This window comes from Delphinus delphis, chromosome 13 (genome assembly GCF_949987515.2).
Source record: "Delphinus delphis chromosome 13, mDelDel1.2, whole genome shotgun sequence".
NCBI lineage: Eukaryota > Metazoa > Chordata > Mammalia > Artiodactyla > Delphinidae > Delphinus > Delphinus delphis.
Window position 1 is genome coordinate 50,920,217 of NC_082695.1, and position 16,631 is coordinate 50,936,847.

The 16,631-nt window shown below is 44.6% G+C and overlaps 1 protein-coding gene across 1 annotated transcript in view; it reads left to right on the forward strand.

The window, feature by feature from the left end:
• The window catches only part of FHOD3 (formin homology 2 domain containing 3), a 493,214-nt gene that overhangs the window by 304,982 nt on the left and 171,601 nt on the right, over positions 1-16,631 (forward strand). The window contains exon 9 of the mRNA XM_060029530.1: positions 6,125-6,268. Within this exon, the coding sequence (XP_059885513.1) occupies positions 6,125-6,268 (144 nt within the window). The remainder of the gene's footprint in view (positions 1-6,124; positions 6,269-16,631) is intronic.

Sequence of the window (16,631 nt, forward strand, 5' to 3'; positions counted from 1 at the left end):
GCCTTCGTTGAGGTCCCACAGCTTAGCCTGGCCATCCTTGCCTCCAGAAGCACGGAGGGATCCATCTGGAGAGATGGTCACAGTGTTCAGGCAGCCTGTGTAGCAAATGTGATTGGTCTTCAGCTTACAGTTTACCAAGTTCCATACCTAATTTCTGTTGTTTTAAGCCTCTCAGTTTGTGGTACTTTGTTATGGCAGCCCTAGGGAACTAGTACATGTGAAAATCTAAAATTTGCCCTCTGAAGAAGAACCACATCGTGTGCACCCCCATGGCGGGAACACCCTTCAGCATGCCTCTTTGCAAGAGAAAACCCTTTACACCCACGTGTGGCATGTGTGCAATGTGTGCTGGTGCTCATACCTGTGAAGGCCTGAGAGTCTGCATGCTTTCTGTGCTTTGGTTCTTTCCAATGAAACCGGAAAGAGGGTAGCGAGAATTTTATGGCTACTCGCCCTATCAAGATGTCCCCTTGAAAACATTTTCCCTTAAGAATATAGATTAGCAAGTTTTACTCTAAGGAAATCATTCACAATCAGACAGAAAAGCAAGCACTCTGTTCCACGTCTTACTGACTTCTGACTGCTGGGGGCGAGGTATGGATTCCTGAGGGCGGGTCCAGTCCTCCCCCTGTGATGGTGACCTCACCCTTGTGCTCCCTTTCCTCCCATTACGTCCTCCCTGGTCACCAGCTTGTGTCCGTCCTGAGAGGTGCTCTGACCGTGGGTCCCATGCTGACCTGGGACAGCCCACTGTCAGGACTGGAGCTCCTTCATCCCGGTGCTTGGACCCCTTCCTCATTAATAATTGAGGGAGGGTGGGGTTGTTTCTCTTCCCTGGACCCCAGACGCTACATCAGCCACCCCAAGATCCTCCCTTTTTGTGCCCCAGGCTGCCGGGTGCAAGCCTGAGGACCAACTGCAGTGATCATTAGTTCTTCAGAAAGGACCCAGAATCTCTTCGTGAAATGTAACTGGAGAAACATTTCCCCTGATGACTGGGGACAAATTAGTAGAAAGCAACATAATTATGAAGAGTAATTCTACTAGATATTAAAATGTTGTGCAGACTCTAAGGATTAAAACAATGTGGTCTTGACTCTTTCCTCAGCAGATGGCTGGAGCAGAGGGGCTGTGAGACAGACCTCAGTGCACAGGATGACTCACCCTGTGATTGAAATCCATAGGGCCGGTCAGCTTTATTCATGACTGGGAGAGGTTTTGATAAATGGAAATAAACAAAAACATACTTTGACTGTATACCAAAATAAATTTCAGGTAGATTGAAGAGTTCAGTGTAACATATCAAACTGTAGAAAACTGAGGAAAAACTAGAGGTGAACATTAACTGGTCTCTAGTTGCCGAATAATAAAATAGTAAAACCAGCCAAAAAGATTCCAAAACAAAGGACTTAAATATTTCACTGTATAAAACTATAAACTATAAAACATCTTATTTTAAAATGAAATCCAAAACAAAAACTAAAGGCAAGTGACAAACTGGGAAATTGTTTGCAAAAAACTGGGCAGAAAATGATACTATCCTAAATATATTAAGAACTCAGTTGAAAAATGAATGACATTAACCCTACTAAGATTAAAAGAAATATATAGTAAAACAACAAGCCATTTTCTCCGGGTCACGTGGGCAGTGATTGCTTTTTAATGAAATGCCGTTTGTTGATGAGGTCACAGGAAATTTCCTACAGTCCTGGTGGGGAATGGGCATCACTTTTCTGGAAGATAATCCTAAGAATTCGGTTTTTATTTTCAAAGCTCTTTGTGAGTTGATTTTACCATGCAATTTGAAAGCAATTTTCTGTTGGTTTTTGAAGATGAAGGTCACCTATTTCCTGTCGTTTTCAGTCAATGCCATTGTTTCGGAAAACATTAAATTCAGCAAAAATGGCATTTTCACTCTTGCACAGTGTTTTCATTGTAATGCTCTCCACATTAGTGGTAGAGGCCATGCTTGGCTGTGTAACGATCCCAGCAGCAGCCGCATGGCGTGGGCATCCTGCTGCCAATCACTGGCAAGGACCCAGCACGTGTCACACTCTCCTTGGCACCATAAGGCATCTAACGTCCAGGAATTCCTCACTTATTCTTTCTCTTCTGGCAGTTCCATCTCATCTTTTGTTCTGGGCCAGGGGAAGTCCAGGAAGGTCCTGAGGACATGATTCTAAGTGTCATCCTTTCCTCAAAAAGGTCAGCAGGCCGCTGGCACCCACACTGAGTTTGTTTTCTTTTGTTGAATTTTAGTCACGTTTATCGTTCCAGTGAGTAACATCTTCTGAGATCCCAAACATCATAACACATTGAAATGCTAATATGGGTCTGGAAAAAATTCAGACTCTGAAATGTGGGAAATTATACTGCTTTTCTAACTTTTCTTTCAGCAAGATGGAAGCTGGCCTAATAACATGGAATTCAAAACATTAACATTTTTATGACAAAACAAGGGTATGAAATTCTAGCCTGCTCATGGTTCTGAAACTGAAGTCTGCTCCCCTTGTTAAACAGGGAGATTAATGAGGGGTTCCAGGATCCAGACTAACGCCCCCCTGAACTCTCCCCACACCCCCAAACCATGTCTTCAGAAGATCTGAGGGAGCGTCAGAAACGAACCGTTTCTCACCGTGCAAGCTGAAATTGCATGGTGCCCTGTCCTGATCCAGCTGCAATCTCCTAGGTGGGATTCCCCACTTTGGGGGCTCAGATATTGACCACCTTGTAGAATCAGATGAAGCAGGTTGGGGGCGGGGGATGAGTTACAAGAGCCATTACCATGGGGCTGGCTTGGAGCGTTCAGGAAAGGCGAGCCCAGGGAGCCCTGGGGAGGGAAGCTGCTCTAGCGGAGCCAGCGGGTGAGTTACCTGATGGGATTCACACTGAGCATTTGTTTTTAGATTCGATTATATTGTTTTTTTTAATTACCATATAGTAAAATTGACTTTTTTCTCTTGGTATTTAGCTGTGTAAGTTTTAACACATATATAGTTATGGATAACCTTCACAATTAGCATACAGAACGGCTCCATCTCCCCTCAAATCTCGCTCATGCTATCCTTTTATAATGACGTCCTGATCACCTGTTCATGCCCCTGGCCACCACTGATTTATTCTCTGTCATTATAGTTCTATTATTTAAAAAATGGGAATCATACAGGATGTGACCCTTCGAGGCTGGCTTCTCTCACTCAGCACAGCGCCTTAGCGATTCATCTATGTTACTACGCGTATTAATGGTTTGCTCCTTTCTGCTGCTGTATAGTGTGCCATTGTATAATATAAATATGCCTCCAATTTTTATCTCTTCATCCACTGAAGGAGATTTGGGTGCTCACAGCTTTTGGCTTTCACAGATGCTGCTGCTATGAACACTTGTGTACAGGCTTTCACCATACTGGTTTTACCCCACGAGAAAGATTTGATGGGATCAGTGAAAACCCAGGGACTGGAAAATAAAATGTCCTTTAGGACAGAGATTTCTCCCTCTGAGAGAGGCTGTAAAGATTTACTTGTCACAAACCCTGGCAAGACAAGGTCTGAGAGAAACCAGGAAGGGGGTCCTGAGTGTCGTCTGAGAGTGAAGGCGTCAATGACATTTCCTCACAGACTTTTCTGGAGTAGCTGCCTCCTTTGCCAGAAATAGGCACCTTAGCAGTGATTGTCAGGGTAGAAATGGGAGGACAGGGCCCAGGAGGGGTGGGAGTGTGGCAGGCAGTATTTGCTGAACATGTCAGAGAATCTGCTGAAAAGAGGTGAGTGTGTTTCTGGGCTGCACAGTCCCCTCCCCGTGCAGGCGGAGAACGAAGCTGTCTTTGACAAGATCAAGTGCATTCAGGGTGGTATGGCCATGGATTAGAGAAGCTGTCTTTGATCGTGGTGGAAGACCAGCTCCCCTGCAGCCACCCATGAGAGGTGGCGGGACGTGGGTGTGGCTCAAGCCCACATTTTCACCGTGGAAATAACAGATGTCCTCTCAGTCAATACCCTCAGATCTGGGCCTCTTATTAAGCGAGGGCTCTCTGATCTGTTTGGTTCTACAGACCTAATTATTTAATAGAAATCTCCCCACCAACCCATCATGGTTGGGCTTGCTAAGGCAATGGGGACTAGGTCCAGGAATTTAACCTCCTGGAAACTTCTGAGAGAAGGAACCTCAGTTGACTCTCAGCAGGGAAAAAAGGGAAGAAGAAAGGAGGGGAACAGGGAGGTGAGGAGACTGCCAGAGGCCCCTCTCTGTGCCCATCCTACCCCCCACCCCCAACCCCACACTGCGGTGTAGAAAGTTTTGAATCTAGCCCTGAATGTCTACTCACCTGTGATTGGCAGGTCAGCGGTCAGTCAGGGCACCTCCAATCATTAGCCCTGCCCTGGCGTTTGTATCACCATTTCCCTCTCCTCATCTTTTAACAAGTTCTGGAGTTTTCACTAAAACCAAAAGGTGGACTTGTTCTGATAAGAGGGTTCTTTGGACAGGTGTGTACTTTTTAAGTTAACTCAGTGGACTGCTATCTGCTAACGCAGCAGTGACTGCCTTGCCCGGCATCTGCAGACCCCTATGTGTGCTTCCACACTTGGCCACTTAGGTGTGAGCACCTGTTTATTTATTACAGCTGCTGACTGGTTCACAGCCTCCTGTTCTGTTTCCTTGCTGGGGCCCCTGATGGATTAAGCTGTCGCATCCCAGTTCTTTTTCTTCAGTGTCTGGTCTCAACAGCAGTGAGTTGTATCCTGTTTGTTCAGCATAGAAGGGAAACAGCCGTTATTTGGGTTATGAGTAGAGACATTCTTTCCAATATTAATAGCCCCAAAATAGAAGTGTTAAAAGAAGTTGGTGCTGTGAGATGATCCTTAAGAAAGTACTGGTCTTTTTTCTTGAAAGGCAAGTCACCATGTTTAGAGTATTTTTGAAATGCAATAATAATGAAATAAATAGGGAGTCGAGACCTTGAAATTTCAGGCCAGAGTAGTTTGTGTAGATGGCACAGGTGTGTGAGGAAAGGAGACCGGAATAGCAGGTCTGAGCGCAGGGTTTTATTAGTTATTATTTAGTAACTTCCTGTTACCTCAGGCGAATCCTTCCCTCCCCTGATTTCATCTCCCTCGTTTATAAGATAAGGGACTTTGAGTAAATCACCTCAAGGGTCCTTCCGGTTCTAAGCAGAGGCCTGATCTGAGCTATCATCCTTCTTTTAAGAGAAGCAGAACTCACAGAGAAGTCAGCTTTTCCTTTCTTGGGTTATCTTTTTGTCTCTTGGTTGCCGCTTTGAAATTTCTCATGTTTTCCTAAATGTCTTAGACCAAGGGGAAGGCCTGCCGAACTGAAAGAAAAGGGAGTCATTCAGTTGTCATCACTCCAGCTGTTGGTAGATCAATCTTAACGGGAGTTTTTCTGATCACTGGGTATGTTAGTTTTCAATTGCCGTGGAACACATTACCACAAATTGAGCAGCTTGAAACATCCCAGGCTTATCACCTCACAGTTTCTGTGGGGCAGGGTCCAGGCACCACCTCGCTGGGTCCTCTGCTCACAAGAGTCTCACAGGGCGGCAGTCAGGGTGTCACCCAGGGCTGGTGTCTTGTCTGAAGCTTGGGGCCCCCTTCCAAGCTTCTGTGGTTGTGAGCAGAGCTCACTTCCTTGCAGCTGTGGGACTCATGGCGGTTTGCTGCTGCTTCTGGGACAACAGGACAATCTCTCTTCTAGTCTCTGTGCTCAGAAAAGGCCTAAACCCACTTTTAAATGGCTCACGTGATTAGGTCAGGACCACCCGGCTACTCTCCCCTTTGATTAACTCAGAATCAACTGATTTGGGACCTTAATGACGTCTGTAGAATGCTTTCACCTTTGCCATATAATGTCACCTGATCATGATCATGGGAGTGTCCTCCCTACCCTCAAGGGGAGGGAATTGTATAGCACCTGTATCCCAGGGGGCGGGATCCTGGGGTTCATTCTGCTTACCACACTGGAGAAGCTTTTTCTCAAATGAACTTAGCATCTGTTTGCTTTGCCCCACATTGTTATACTCGTGGCCACTGGCTACCATGCAAAAAATGCCCTGAGAGCCTTGTGACCGTCCCCTAAGACATGTCTGTGTCCTGTTCTTTCTGCATCCAGACCTTGTCAGGATTGCCAGACCAAGACACCTTCTACGATGTGGTGGACTGCCTGGAGGAGCTGGGCATTGCAGCTGTGTCCCAGCGGCACTTGACCAAGAAAGGGACTGACCTGGACTTAGTGGAGCAGTTGAACATCTATGAGGTAACAGGATATGTGTATGCCTTTTGTAGGGCCTCATACAGCCTGGACAAACGTCAAAGGCTGAGGGAGACATACTCTAGACCAGTGGCTCTGAGTGTGATGTGGCAGCATCTGCAACACCTTGGAACTGCCAAAACGCAGGCTCTCAGGCTCCGCCCCAGACCTGCTGAGTCAGAAACTCCAAGGGTGGGCCCAGATTGATTAATTGCTATTTTATTTTAAAGAACATTCATTCCGAATGAGGGGTGGTGGGGAAGGAGGCACATAGATCGTGTTTCTTATCCTCGGATAGGGGTGGAACTTTCGGCAGGGCTCTATATAATTTGTAGGGTCCAGTGCAAAATGAAAATGCGGGGAAAAAGTGCTATTAAAGATACTAAACTTTTCACTTTCTTCTGCTTTCTCTCTCACCTTGTCATGGTGGGTTTTTTTAATTTGCTAAAAGTATGTACGCATTGAAGACTATTTGGAAAATACCAAAAAGTGTAAGAGAAAGAAACCGCCCATGATTTTATTACTAACCATGGTTAACATTTTGGTCTGTTTTTCTAGTCTTTTGTAAATGCATAGACTATTAACTCTGGAGATAATAGTGTGTATACAGTGTTGTGTACTGAATCTTTATTAGTAAATATTTTGGAACCATTTACTTTTGTCATTGAATCGTCTTCAAGAATTTCATTTTATTAGGAACATAATAGCCTGTCTGTCTGCAAGAACCTTAATACATATAACCAGTCCCCGTTTTCTCAGATTTAGATTGCTTCCAAGTTTTTGAAAATGATAAATGCTGTTATAATGAACAGCTTTATTCATAAATTTGTGTGCACAGCTAGAGTCCTAGGAGGGATATTTCCCAGCTGAATGGCTCCATTGTGATCTTCACTGGGTAGAAGTGGAGAAACTGACATGTAACTCATTACTTCCTTAAAGTTACTGTCATAATAAGTGACAAGCTGAGGAACAGAACAGAATTATCTTTGTATGATCTTAGGAAAAATCAGTGGAAACTGAGCCAGAGAGATCTGCTGTCAGAGCATAAAGCTTCCCACAGCTGGCCAGCTCTTTTGCCCCTGCTCTGGGCATCTTCTCCTCTAATGAAGCCTCACTTACCCAGTAATCTGCTCACACTTTCATGTTTTATTATCAGTGGGTGGTGGAGGAGTATGTTCTCATGGCTCCTAAGAGACAGGATAAAGTAGGAATTAAGTAAGAATACTAAAGATGGAGAAGGAAGGGACTAAAGACAGTTGGCTCACATCAAGGTAGAAGGACGTTTCCCAGTACATATACCTCCCTTTCTTTACCCCCTTCCCCCTGATCAGAGCTCCAGTCTCTGAGACTCTGCTCAACCAGGGGCTTATATTATCATAGCTTTGGATTCTGTGTGGTCAGTGTATATCAGAAGATAGCATAATGCAGGTGAATTTCCTACTAGTGAACCAACTGGGAGAGCATTTTGAAAAGTAGCCTGGTTACCTCCCCCAGAAGACTACTTCTGGTTTCAGGGCATACTTCCTCTCCAGTCTACCTGACTCTCAAGCTACCTCCCCATCTTCCTCTTTCCATTCATGCCAAACGTTTTAAAAGATGTCCTGTGTTCACAGTCTTCCTTTTGTCAAATGGCATTTGCTTAATATTTTTTTTTTTTTTTGCGGTACGCGGGCCTCTCACTGCTGTGGCCTCTTCCGTTGCGGAGCACAGGCTCCGGACACTCAGGCCCAGCGGCCACAGCCCACGGGCCCAGCCGCTCCGCGGCATGTGGGATCCTCCCGGACCAGGGCACAAACCCGTGTCCCCTGCATCGGCAGGTGGACCCCCAACCGCTGCGCCACCAGGGAAGTCCCATTTGCTTAATATTTTAACATTAAGAACATATCATTCACAAATGTAGATTATATGTTTCACTCAAAGAACAGCAAAACAGGGCTTCCCTGGTGGTGCAGTGGTTGAGAGTCCGCCTGCTGATGCAGGGGACGCGGGTTCGTGCCCCGGTCTGGGAAGATCCCACATGCTGCGGAGTGGCTGGGCCCGTGGGCCATGGCCGCTGAGCCTGCGCGTCCGGAGCCTGTGCTCCGCAACGGGAGAGGCCACAGCAGTGAGAGGCCCGTGTACTGCAAAAAAAAAAAAAAAAAAAAAAGAACAGCAAAACAAACACCCATTGTGATAGTTAACTTTATGTGTCAGCCTGACTGGGCCACGGGGTGCCCAGATATTTGATCAAACATTATTCTGTGTCTGTGTAGGTATTTCTGGATGAAATTAACATTCACATTGGTAGACTGAGTAGTGAAGATTGCCCTCCTCCATGTGGGTGGGCCTCATTCAATCTACTGAAGGCCTGAATAGAACAAAAGGCTGAGCAAGAGAGAATTCACTCTCTGCTAATGGTAATGAGCTGGACATAGTTTGCTTCTTACCTTTGACCTCTGGCTAGAACTAACACCATTGGCTCCCTTGGTTCGCAGGCATTTGGACCACAGATCTTGGTACTTCTCAGCTGCCATAGTCATGTCAGCCAACTCCTTACACTAAATCTCCATGTATATCCTATTTGCTCTGTTTCTTTGGAGAGCCCTCATGCACTCCTGTATTTAAGAAGCAGAATATTACCAGTAACTCGGAAGTGTCCTTGATGGTCCTTCCTGGTGTCATCCAACTAATTTCCAGCACTGTTCTCTCTTTTTTTTTTTAAATAATTTTGTCTGAAAATAACTTATTCTGTGAGCTAACACAAAGGATCAGATTATCAAATAAGAGTTGACAGATCTGAGATCTTGCTACCTATAGCAGAGCTATACTAATCTATCTAGGCTAATAATTTCCAGAATGCAGAGGTGCAGAGACCTGTGACTCCCAGGTCTTTTATTCGTATATCAGACATGTGCTTTCTGACCCAGAACAATAGATGAGGTCTCCAAGTGTGGTTCATGCGTCACCTCGCCCAGTGAGTAATTTGCTTCATAACTATGAAGGCTCTCTACTACATAGTCCAGAGAGTCATGGCGTATAAATCCATGAATTCTGTGTTTATTTAGTGTAGGTGATCCTTAGCCAATCCTACCCTGCTAATTAAGGGCATTCCAGAAACAAGAACTCTCATTTTAGCAAATATCAGGCTGTTTGTTAGATAGTCTAGTTATTAGCATATTTACAAAAGATTAGATGGGGTCATTGTCTTCTTTCTTTCCGCAGAAGCATCACTACTACAAAAGGAGTGGAGGGATCACAGCCCAGCTGTTTTAACTCCTTCCTCCCAGTCTGTATCCCTAAACAACATATTAATTTTGTCTTTTTATAAATGGAACCATACCTTTGGTGTCCTCCTACAGTTTCTCTTTTTGCTTATTGTTTTTGAGACCTACCCATGTTGTTATGTGAAGTTGTAGTTTGTTCACTTTCACTGCTGATGAATATATCCCAATTTATTTATCTGCTCTTCTCTTGATGGATGTCGGCTGGTTACAGTTTTGTTGCCATGACAATGCTACCATGACCATTCTTTTCTGCGTGTGTGTGCGCGCGTGTGCCCAATACTCTTTATGTTTACATGTCAGTTCTATACTCGCTTTGTAAAAATATTTAGAAGTTTTTCTTCTTTCTCTCTGCCCTTGTCTCTGGTCTTTGATTATTTGATAGAATTCCCTTGGGAAATTGGGTGGACCTGTGATGATGATGATGGGGCAGAGGAGGAGTGTGTGTGTTTGTGTGTGTGTGTGTTGGAGGCAAGAGATCTTTGGTAACTATGTTTTTTCTATGGGTATTGGTCTATTTAAACTTCCTATCTTTATGTAGATCAGTTTTTCTGAATCATACTTTCCTAGGAAATTATCCACTTTATCTGGATTTTTAAACTGATTACTAAAGAGATATATAAATAGTCTCTTAGGAACGTTTTTAATTTCCTCTTGTTCAGAAGTTATTTTCCTTTGTTAATTTTTGTGTTTGCAATTTATCCCTTTTTTTCCTCTGGGTTAACTAGTGGTTTGTCTGTTTTGTCGTTGTTGTTAATTTTGACTTATGTATGATTTTCAGTGCTCTTCTGTTTTGTAACCCAAAACGTTTTTATCTCTATAATTTCCTTCTTTAATTTTCTTTCAGTTTACTTTGTTGTTCTTTTTTTTAGATTTTTAAGTTGTTTATTTACTTTATTTCCTTTTATCCTTTAACCATCCTCGCATTCCTGGACTGTAACCCACTTGGTCATGATGTGTTCTTTTGTAAAGTGTGCTGTTGGAATTCTGTTGGATACTAATTTATTTAGGATTTTTACGCGAATAGTCGTAAGTAAGACTGGCCTCCCTCTCAGCCTCCCCCCTCTTCCTTTCTTCCTTTTCTGTATGCCGTCCCTAGTAGCTTGGGCATCACTATTATGCTAGCATCATAAAAAGATGATGCTGGTGGTCATGAAACCACTTTTGTATGTTGCTCCTGTAGAATGCACTCCCGGCGACTATGTCTATGGATGTCTCCAGGGTACCTCTCTGATTGTTCCTCCTCGATGTCCTCCCGTGGATCTTTCTTCTCTGTCTCTTCCCTTTCAGTGTTGGGGTTTCCTTATCAGACCTCCTCCTCTCTCAGTACATGCAGCCTGCACTATGATTCACCCAGTGAATTCAGCAGCTTTGGAGGCTGGTGGCTGATACCTTGACCCTGAGCTTCCTGCCAAGACTCCTGGCTGCCCGACCCTCTGCCTGCTTGTCTTTTTGTATTACGTTCATTCATTCATTGAGGGTATATCACATACTCTGCTGGGGCTGAAAATACAGAGCTAGAAGATCTGTCCCTGCCCCAAGCAACTTTCATTCTGTGGTCTAAGACAAGCAGGTGGCTGGTTCCCCCAGCAGCTAAAAGTGATGGCACAAGAAGAGACATGGAACATGCCAGAGGAGCTCAGATTATGTCAGTCACAGCCACCTGGAGGCTGCACGTGACATGTATCCAGCCCTAATGAAACCTTTTATTTTTCTTCCATGACAAAAACAAAAATCCTGCACAATCTGTTCATTTCTCCATCTCTACAAAGATCAGAGTCTCCCAAGTTACAAACCCGGAGCTGTCCTGGACTCCCTCCTCTCTCCTCTGTCCCCATGCTCGGCAGTCTGATTGCTGAAGACTGTGATTTCTTCTCCATTCCCCTAGCTCAGGCCCTCGTCATTGCTTGCCTGGATTATTGCAATATCTTCTCATTCTTTTGTTCCTCTATGAATCCATTCATTCAATAGAACTTTACTGAGCACGTACTATGTGTCAGGCATTATTCTAGGCCCCAGGACACAGCAGCAAACTAGACAGACAAGGCCAGTGTCCTGAGGGGATACACATTCTCATGGGGTGCAGACAGTGATCAAAGTATGTGAGTAAGCTGAGGATCCAAGATTGCTGGCGTGTCTATGAAGAAAAGAGACAGGATGAGGTAGAGGTGAGACACTGAGGCAGGGGGAGGAAGGCCCATCTGAGGTGGTGGCCTAAAGAAGGACAGTGACAGAGGGGAGAGTAGTGGAGGAGCTCAGGTTTGGCAGATGTGAAGGGTTGAAAGGAGGTGTGATGACGGGCAGGGCCTGGAGAGGTTGGCACCTGCAAAGTGGCATCCCCTGGAGGCTTCTCTGCTTATTCCCTCTTCCTAACTCCCTGCAACTGAAAACAAGGGATCCTCCTGGAAGTCAGATCTGACTACGCCATTCCTCTATTGAAGAAAATAAACAGGAGCGAAGAATGAATGAAAAACCTTAAAACCTTTTTCACAGCCCGTGGGATGAAACCCAAACTCTTTGAGTTGGTACGAGAGCTAACACCGTCTGTGGCCTGCGTGCTTCTGTGGCCTGTCTCGGGTCATTCCTAAGATGTCTCTGAAGTTTCAGCCACACTCAACTTCTTCTGTTTCTTGAACGTGAAAGGCAGGTCATCAGGGAGCTTCCCTTTATCCATTCTCCTTGCTTTGCCTGGAGTGCTCTTCCTTCCCATTCTCAGGTTGGCAAACTCCTCCTCCTCCTGTAGGAGTCATCTCAGATATCCCCTCGTCCGCAAGGCCTCCCTGACAAGGTAAAAGGAGTTCCTGCTACTTGTCGCCTGCACTTTGTTTATAACCCAGGAAGGAGCACTTGCCTGTGTCCACACCTCAGACTGAACAGTCCTCAGGTCGCACTTGTCTATCTGTTTGCCTTTGTCATCTGTCTCATTCCTCTCTAACCCCTTCGCCCAGCAGCGCACCTGCCCAGAGTAGAAGTTCAGTGAGCACTTGAATGAAGGTCTCTTTTAAATATCACACATTTTATTAACAGATGCTGGGTTGAAGGAAGGGCATGATTTAATCAGAAATCAGCTACCTTAAAGGGGAGATGCTTTGAGTAATCACTCAAGGTGATTACTGAATGCTTGGGGTACCAGGTAGAGTCAGGATTTTTATTCCTTTCTGAAAATTAAGGCAGTTTTAAAAATATTTAGAGCCACAGGACAACTAAGTTCATTATATGCAAGGGCAGCAAGGAGGCCTATAAGCAGTGCCAATATTTTCCTCACAATAGACTATGAATGTTTTCAAGCCATTGTAGAGACCTTGCTTGGGTTTCTAGAATTCTTCTTAATAGTGGAGGATGTCTGGTGACCATATGTCCTGGACTTTCTGGGGAATGCCCAATTCCATGTAATTTAATTCCATTTTAGAAAGGTGATTTAATCCATGTTTAATTAAATTCATTTGAATTTTTATAGCTTTGAATGATTTTTCAAATACATAAATTCACGAATCAAAATAAAAAGTCTTTTGTCAGATTGTGTTCTAGCTTTTGATTCTGAAAATGTGGTCCTAGTAATGGCAAAGGCATCTTAGGGATGAAGACTTTGGGGGTGAGGGGCTGACTGTTACTGTCAGGAATAAATAACTTATAGATCCAATCTCTTAAAATTCTTCCTTTATCATAGGTGATTTTTAAAATGTGTATCAGTTAGCTCTTGCTGTATAACAAATATGCCAAAAAGAGTGGTCTTAAAACAGCAATTATTGCTCGTGATTCTGTGGGTCAGAGATTTGGGCCTGGTTCACCTGAAAGATTCTCAGGGAGCTACAGTTATCTGATGGCTTGACTGGGGCTGAATGGTCTAAGATGGTCTCATTCACCTGGTTTGGCATTTGGTGCTGCTGTTGGCTGGGCCATATGTCTTCAGCGGACTAGCCCGAACTTCTTCACATGTAGCAGCATTTCAGAAGGACAAGTCTCAAAGTGCAAACACTTTTGAGGTATCTATGACTTCTGATGTTCCATTGGCCAAAGCAAGTCACATGGAAAATTGTTGACTCATTGTAGGAGACGGCTACACAAGGATAAGGAAACAGAGAGGCATGATTCCCTGGGAACCTAGTGCTATAATCATCTGCCACAACCTGTCATCAGCATAGTTTCTTTTTGAAATGGTACTAGCACTGGCATCCACTTCACCTAAAAGCTGAATCAAGATGTATAGGTATGAATTAAAAAGAAAATGTGGGATAGCAATTTGGAAAATGATAACATCTGCTGTGTAAAGATGGCTGCCTGTCATGGAGGTTAGTGTTAGTATCACAACGTAAACTCAAAGAAATGTTAGTAGATTTTGACCTCCATTAAGAATGGTCAGATTGTTCAATGTTTGATGATACTAAGAAATTATTTTAAGCAGGACAGTGGTATGTGGTTATGGGTTTTAGAAAACCTTATCTTCTAGGGATATATACTGAAATATTAATGGGCGAAATTATATGATCTGGGATTTATCTCCAAAAAATCTGGCTGGGCTTCCCTAGTGGTGCAGTGGTTGACAGTCCTCCTGCCGATGCAGGGGACACGGGTTCGTGCCCCGGCCTGGGAGGATCCCACATGCCGTGGAGGGGCTGGGCCCGTGAGCCATGGCCGCTGAGCCTGCGCGTCCGGAGCCTGTGCTCCGCAACAGGAGAGGCCACAACAGTGAGAGGCCAGCATACCGCAAAAAAAAAAAAAAAAAATCTGGCTGTGGGGTTGGTGGCAGGGAGTAAATGAGGCAAGATTGGCCAGGGTCGATAGTTGTTGAACTGTCATAGGTGATGAGCACAAAAGTCTTTGTATATGTTTGAAAATTTCCACAAAAATTTAAAAAGAATGTTTAGATCATTCAGTGGCCTCAGAGACTGGTGGAAGTTGTCACAGATGCCACCTTAGTCCGCTCCTCACTGCTTTCTTGATAAGATGGGGTGGGATGTGCAAGCAATCAGTGCTGGAGGAGGAACCTGCTTGCTCCACATCCTGGTTTTACAGACAGTGTTCTACTTTTTTTTTTTTTTTTTTTTGCGGTACGCGGGCCTCTCACTGCTGTGGCCTCCCGTTTTGGAGCACAGGCTCCGGACGCACAGGCTCAGCGGCCATGGCTCATGGGCCCAGTCGCTCCGCGGCATGTGGGATCCTCCCGGACCGGGGCACGAACCCGTGTCCCCTGCATCGGCAGGCGGACTCTCAACCACTGCGCCACCAGGGAAGCCCATGTTCTACATTTGACTAAAAGTGTCGGAAGGTATCTGACGACGGGTCCAGCCATCAAAACACTCCATCATTTGGGTGAGATTAGAGATTGTTCAGGACATGGTTGATCTCACCTTGGGTCCCATGGAGGACACTGAACTTGTAGTTAATTAGATCTGGCACCACAGATTCTGAATAAGTCTCTTGATAAGTGCTGTTCTCTCCAGGTGTTTTCCAGCCCTTAGTGGACTTGACTCTAATCCATAGTGCTCCCTAGTATCTGAAGAAAGTGCGTCTCTCTTCCTATCATCAGTGGACACTGGTGATTCTAAAATTCTTCTTGTACAAGCAAAACCAGGAGTGAAGACCAGCCCCAAATTTCGTGTTACAGCATTCCTGACTGCCAAGCTCGAGACTGCCATTGGATCTCCTGGGATTCTGAGCCCCATTTACCCTCCGCCCCCATGCACCCTTTTCTTTGTTTAAGGGGATGGATGTTTTGTTGAGGATCTGAACTATAGACAGCCCTCATTGAATTCCCTTTTATGGTGTCATTTTGATAATCTTTCAAAACTTTTCATGTAAACTTTCTGATTGTCTCCATCTTCCTTGACAAAAGGCAGTTAAAGTAGATTTCACTTTCTGCACACTCCGTGTACTTCTCTGAAAGGCACTGTGAGTGGAATGCTATTTGATCCTTGCATCTCTGAGGTTAGGCAAGGAATTAGAAATATCTGAACTGTACTTTATCCCCTAATCTTATCATTCCAAATGTGTGCTTAATTAGAAGCAGAATCAATACTTCAGGTCAGAATAAGTTCAAATGGTCTAGAATTTGTACATCTAAAAATGAAGAAAAAATAATTGGCTAGTAATATTTTAAAATACTCTCCTTGGTTAGGTGTATAATCATTCTCAAACTTTCCCCAGAGAATGCCGTTTAAAGTGCTAAAGTTGAGATGATAAAAGTGGTTAACCAAATACATAACTTCTTTCTTAGTTGTTGCAGTTATACCACAGACCCCCCTGCGCTGCACTCCCCTCCCCCAGGAAACAGACTTTCCAGTGAGATTTTGTAACAATAGAGCTTTTTCTGAACTCTTATCAATTCTTACCTCAAACCTCCCCAAATTATGTCTGATTTGTAAATTCTAAGGGAACAGAATAGTCAAAATATTATTAAATTGTCTTCATCTATCTGGGAGTTTGTTATAGTACGTATCTGGCATGTAGATAGAAGAGTTTTCACTAAATCAGTCTCACCCAAAAGCTAGAACTGGAGGAAACTGGAGATGGAGCAGATCAAGGGAGGCTGCACTCCTGAGAAACAGGCCGTGCATCTCAGGTGTCCATCCTCGTGAACAGGATGAGAGTGGCCAGTCTGACCCTGACTAAGCCAGGCTCGCCTTGCTATGTGAACACAGTTGGCATCAATGCTTTGGACAGAGGAGACCACTGATTTTGCAGTAGCCAGGTTTTATGTAGACAGGTGAGTGATGTCAAAGCCAAGTAGCATGGTTAGCCATCTGGGTCTTTATATTACTTCTCCATTTTCTCACTTGTCAGGACCATGTTGTGAAATGTAACCAAGAGCACACACAAGGCTGGAAAATATGCACCGTTGGGGTCGGGGGACCATGTGGGTCCTTGGGTGCCAAATCAGAGAGACTGCTGGACTTGCTTTGGCCTGGCCCACCTGGTGTGCGAGGTGGCCTGACCTGCCAGTTCTGTGTGATGGAGGAATTTGTGGGCATCCTAGGCCCCTTCATCCGAGGGCCTATGTTGGGGAAGAATGGTCATGTTAATTGAGTATTAGCCACAGGGAAAGCCCTACCCTAGCTGCTTTATATATGTTAGATAAGTTTTCTTACCAAAAACCTGAAAATGCAATCCTC